Raw genomic sequence first — 5,727 nt, 5'->3', positions numbered from 1 at the left:
GACGAACCCACGTGTGAAGAGCGCGAACACTATCCAGAGGCCCCCCCCCCCCCCCCGCCGTCATACCCTTCTCCGCGTCTGTCTGTAGCCCTTTGAAGACACCCCTGCACCCCCACAACAGAACCGCATTACAACCCGACCCTCTCTTACACGTGTTTCACACTTTCTCTCCGAGAGCCTTACTGTTGCCTGACTGTACACACGCTCTTTCATTTCTCTACACCTCCATTCCATCTGCTTTTATTTATTTATTTATTTAATTTTTTTTTCAAGCTCCTCTCCGCTCCACCCCCCCCCCCCCTCTCTTTTTACTCTGCCAAGCTCCAAACCTGGCTGAAGTTGGGTTTGATGAATGGGTCCTATTATCAGTTGGTCTGAAGACGAATTAAAGACAGTCTTGCCGTAGATCTTATTGAAATGTGCGTCTGTGCGGGGGGGGGGGGGGGGGGGGGGAATAAATACATGTATTTATGGGCAGGGAAAGCCGGGACGGAGGGAAGTGAGTTGAAAGAAAAATAAGGAGCGGTAAAAGAGGTGGGAGTGGGGTGGAAGGGGGGGGGGGGGGGGTTGGGGAGGGGTTTGTATTTGCCCAAGATTGTTTTCTCATAGCCAATTTCACAGTCTGCAAATAAAGCTACAACGATTTTTCTTCGCCTCTGACAGCGGAATAAGAACTGAGAAACCTCGAAAACGTTTCGACCGTGTGATCCTTGGTGTCTCTGACAGGATGGTTTTGGTTCATTTCTGTGAAGGGGGGGGGGGGGGTGTTGTCGCCAGGGAAAGGTCGATTTTCGGCCGACTTTTGGGTCAACGGGAGGGTAAGGCTTACTTCTATCCGTAACCCCTCTCGTATTTCTTCATCTATAACTCCAACCTTCAGATCAAACCCACAAACCTGAAGATCAAAGACTGGTAGACAGAGAACAGGCTCTTAGAGAAATCACCCCCACTTCTTTTTTTTCTTTTTTTTTCCCCCACAAGATCAACATCTCTGAATGTCTGAATGCATTTGTTTTTGCGCTCATCCTAAATTTCTCAGATTAGCCTAACAGTCGCAACCTAATTTAAGTTAGAGAGTCTTTTAATCTGTAAAACTACAGAACTCTCTTGACCACACACAGAGTTCCGTGTAGCGTAGTAAGTTCTAGAATGTCATGGTGTAGAACCCTCATACCTTTCAGAACTGCGGCTGTGGGAATTAGCTCCGCTAATCTTTGGAATGAGTGGCAGAACCGGGTAAAGCAACTTTCGGACAGTGCCCCCCCCCCCCCCCCATACCACAGGCTTAGAGGGGTCATTCCGGTCGATTAGCGCGTCGGCCTCATCATAAGCCCCTGTTCTGTCCCGTCCTGTTCCATAAAAACTCAGGCCGCTGGATGAAGACATCTTGTGCTCCAGCACTGACAGCAAAGCAGGAGACCTCCCCGTAACCTTGACCCTCGTCTGTGCCTGGGTTAATGAGTTAGTGTTAACGAGAAGCCCTGAGACATCAGGTTACACCTGTAGCCTATTATAATAATAATAATAATATTTTATTCTTATTCTCAGTTTTGGTCTTGTTCTCTTAACCCTACTTATTAATGATGTCAAGAAGGAACTTTTATCATGCGTATTACAATAAAGTCATTCTAATTCTAATTCTAATTTTTGCTACTGTTGGGAACAAATGGACGTGAATGTCAGGCTGACCGTCTCTTCATTTGTCTTATTCCTACTCTTCAGCGTGGCATTGTAGGGATACTGAAGTGTCTTTAGTACTGGAGCAGATCACGGGGTCTTTTCATTTCGATAAGAGTGAGGTAATCCAAATCCGACCGAGATATCGAGGGGTTTTTTTTTTCTTTTTTTTAAGCTGAAGGCAAGTCCTGGGGAATGTTCTGTTAAGAGGAAAAAAAATTCCTGTAAGAAAGAATCTTCTGATGAACTTAAAAGAGGAACTTGAGAACAAAGATGACACGATTCATTAAAGTCATTCAAACAGATTTTAATGGACCAGAGCTGTGCCTTAGACAGAGTGTGAGAGAGGGAAAGAAAGAGAGAGTGACGGAGAGAGGGAGTGAGAGAGATAGAGAGAGAGATGGAGGGGAGGTGTCTGTGTGTATATGTGTGTGTCTGTGTGTGTGTGTGTGTGTGTGTGTGTGTGTGTGTTGAGGAGGGATATTAGTTAGTGGACACACTGAGGAGTCTGTGAGAGTCTGTTGTCCGCCCCCCCCCCGTTGGCCCCCGTAGCCCTTCACCACATTTATCCATTACAGAGAGAGAAATCTAATTAGCCGCCGCGCTTCCCTCCCCACGACGGACTTCACAGTTTTGCTAGCTTAGCACTGACACCTGATTTCATTAGGCTTGATTGTTCTGACTCCTGGAGCTAAAAGCTTTCTCTGCTTTCTCAGGTTCCTTCCACCCCCTTTACGGTCCCACCCATTAAGACCTGGGACTTTTTCTCTTTCTCTTTTTTTTTCTTGCTTTCTTTTTTTCTTTTTTTTTATTAATCAAGACGAGTGGCACGGAGAGAAAGTGCTGAACACAAAAGACGGTGACATCATTTTACAAGCCGATTAAGAGAGAGAGAGAGAAGAAGGGAGGAGAGAGGGAGGGAGATAGAGGGACAAACAGAGGGAGGAAGAGAGGGAGGGAAGGAGGGAGCTAGGTGAAGGAGTGAGACGCAGAAGAAAGGTAAATGAGGAGTAAGAGCATTGAGAAAGGAGCACCGTGAACTTCATGAGCACTGTGAGTTGACGGTGTTTGTTACTTTTGGCAAATCCAAGCAATGGCTTCTTATCCAAGCTTCTTATATTGACGATCACACCCCAGACCCACACACACACACACACAGACAAGCACACACACACACACACACACAGACACACACACTCACACACAGACACACACACACACACACACACACACACACAGACACACAGACACACACACACACACACAGACAGACACACACACTCACACACAGACACACACACACACACACACACACATACACAGACACACACACTCACACACAGACACACACACTCACACACACACACACACACACACAGACACACACACACACACACACACACACACACAGACACACACACACACACACACCCCACCCAACGCACCTGTTATGCAAAGCACTGGCACACACACATCTTCAGACTGAGTAATTGCAAAATTGCAAACACCAAAAAAGAAAAATAAATGCAAAAAAGCTACACACGCACACACACACACACACACACTACATGTACCAAATTAGCCCCTTGGGTAACTTTCATTTCTCCAAAAATCAGACACTCACTAATTGACAGCCAAGCATCAGAAATAAAGCGTGGAATGTGAAGGGTGGGAGGGGGGGCCAGTTTACGGTCGGCTGGGGGTGGGGGGGGGATGGAGGCTGTGTGTTTGTGTGTGTTAAATATAGAATTGGGATAAGGGTCAGTTGAGGAGAGGGGGAGGGGTCCCTGTGGAAGAGTGTCCTGTGCTTCCCCCCTCCGTCAGTCTCCAGTGCTGATTACTGAGCTAGAGCAGGGCTGAGAGATGTATCAGAGCACACTCAGGCTCACCGGCGTGGCTTCATCTCCGCTGCACCACACCAAGCCTCTTACGTATCTGAAAAACACGTAAGAGAACATGTACCTGTGGAGGGGGAGGGGGAGGGGGAGGTGGGGGGCTGGGCTGGGATTAGCGTATTCCGAATGATTATCAAGCGGGCATCCACCGCGCCGCGTGGCGCGTGCGTGTTTCAGTCGAGGAGAACATTCTGTCGACTCTCAGAGAAAGGTTCATCTCCGTTCGTCACGTCCCTCCGTTTTTCCGCTCTCCCGATTCTTATTAAGATGCTAAGGCAATCTGGGCTCTCTTCATTTACCAGCTGTTTCTCTCCGAATCTGATCCTTCTCTCTGACAGCTAATGTTCAATGATTTATCCTCTAATCTGTCCCGAATATTAAGGATGTGATCGGAGAAAAAAAAGCAAAAAAAAAAAAAAAAATTGTGTTGGCTCATAGATATCTTGTGGCACTGCTGATTAAAGTTGATTAAAAATGGAGTAAGCATTTGAGAGAGTTTTAATTATTTAAGATGACTGGTGGATGTATGTTGTATATTAAGTGCGAAAGTATGAAAACTTGAGTGTTTTAAATTGAATAGTTTAAATTACCTTCACTCTAAAATGAAGAATGTGTGTTTCATTTGCAAGAACCTAATAAGGAGTCTGGTAATCAACAAAACATCCTTTCATTCCCCTCTCTGATTTTAATATTTTTCTCTTTTTTTTATTTTTCTCCTTCTCCGAACCAGAGAACAGACCCTACTCCAAACCTCCCATCATGTACTGAAATGGACCCCGCCCCTCCTCCTTCCGGTTCCGACACCTCCACCCCAGCCTCCCCAGGAATTCAGCCCGCCGTCAGACTCTCTGACTGGGACAGCATGAGCAAAGACGTGGGGGTGGTTATGGAAGCAAAGAGGTCCCAGCACCCTCATCTGAAACTCATGTACAGGACAAGAGCGCTTGTTTGTGTGTGAGTGTGTGTGTAAGTGTGCTTGTGTGTGTGCACGCGCGTGTGCGTGTGTGCGTGCGTGCATGCGTGTGTGTGTGAATGCCGGGATGCAGAGCAAACCTCGTTCCTCAGAAAAACGGTGTGTGCGTGTGTTTCCGGATCACCAGTGTTGTTGGTGGTCCGTCCATCGCATTACCGTGGCTACCTGTAAAAAACAAAACAAAACAAAACAAAACAAACAAAAAACAAACAAAAAAGGGAAAAAATGAAAAAAAAAAAAAACTTTTCTCTCTCTTTTTTTTTTTTGAACTACTTCTACGTGATATCCTTTTACAAGACGAAAAGAAGGACTGTTTTCAGACGAAAAGAACATTCCCTGTTCCCAGTTCACCACGAAACTTCCCCCGCTGTGCTAACCCTCTCCTCTCTAAGCCTCTCCTCCATTATTATTATTATTATTATTATTATTATTATTATTATTGCTTTCTGTTATCCCTGTGTGCATCACTGTGTTGAAATAGCACAACAGTCTTGCGGAATCCTTTCAAGACAAATCTCTGAGAACTCTTGAGGAAACTAGGAACACAACCCAAAATGGACAAGAAAAGTTTTTAAAAGAAAAGAAAGGGAAAAACAAAAACAAAAAAAAAAAAACAAAACCGCAGACAAGGAAAGGGTGCATCGCCCACGACTGCTTTGTCCTAGTTTACCGGTTCTTCAAGAAGCAAAACGGACTCAAACCTGCGGAACTTTTTATCAGCTTGTATTCTCTTGTGTTTTGGTTTTGGGTTTTTTTTTTGGTTTTTTTTAGGTTCTTTTTGTTGAAAGTAATTTAGAAATCTTCCTCCCTCGTTGTTTTGACAGACACCGTAGTGTATCCCCCTTCCACACGTTTAACATTCTGATGTTTGTTTTGTTGGTTGCTTTGTTTCTCCTTATATTTTAATCAATACTTAGTGCTGATGGACAAGATGCGATTTTAATAACTGTCATCGAGTCATCGAAGTCCTCCTCCAGTAACGGTTTCTCTGAGGATCCCTGTTGAATAAGAGAAAAAGAAAAAAGGAAAAAAGAAAACATTTTTTGAGTTGTTGTTGTTATAAACACAGTATTACTGTATCCCCTTCTGTTTTTATGGTTTGTTTATAAAAACTTGTAAAGAAAAAAAATGCTTTAGCGTTTGCTACTCTGATGTCGTAATAAAGTGGATACATTTTTAGTG

General features: G+C 44.7%; 1 protein-coding gene across 1 annotated transcript in view; it reads left to right on the top strand.

The window, feature by feature from the left end:
- dacha (dachshund a) overlaps nucleotides 1–4,386 on the top strand; it is a 120,176-nt gene extending 115,790 nt beyond the window's left edge. Inside the window, exon 12 of the mRNA XM_030794081.1 lies at nucleotides 4,303–4,386. Coding sequence (XP_030649941.1) covers nucleotides 4,303–4,340 — 38 coding nt within the window. The 3' untranslated portion in view covers nucleotides 4,341–4,386. The remainder of the gene's footprint in view (nucleotides 1–4,302) is intronic.
- Nucleotides 4,387–5,727: the final 1,341 nt, after the last annotated feature.

This window comes from Chanos chanos, chromosome 16 (genome assembly GCF_902362185.1).
Source record: "Chanos chanos chromosome 16, fChaCha1.1, whole genome shotgun sequence".
Classification (NCBI taxonomy): Eukaryota; Metazoa; Chordata; class Actinopteri; order Gonorynchiformes; family Chanidae; genus Chanos; species Chanos chanos.
Note: the sequence above shows the minus strand (reverse complement) of the source record. Positions and strands in the feature narration are given on the sequence as shown.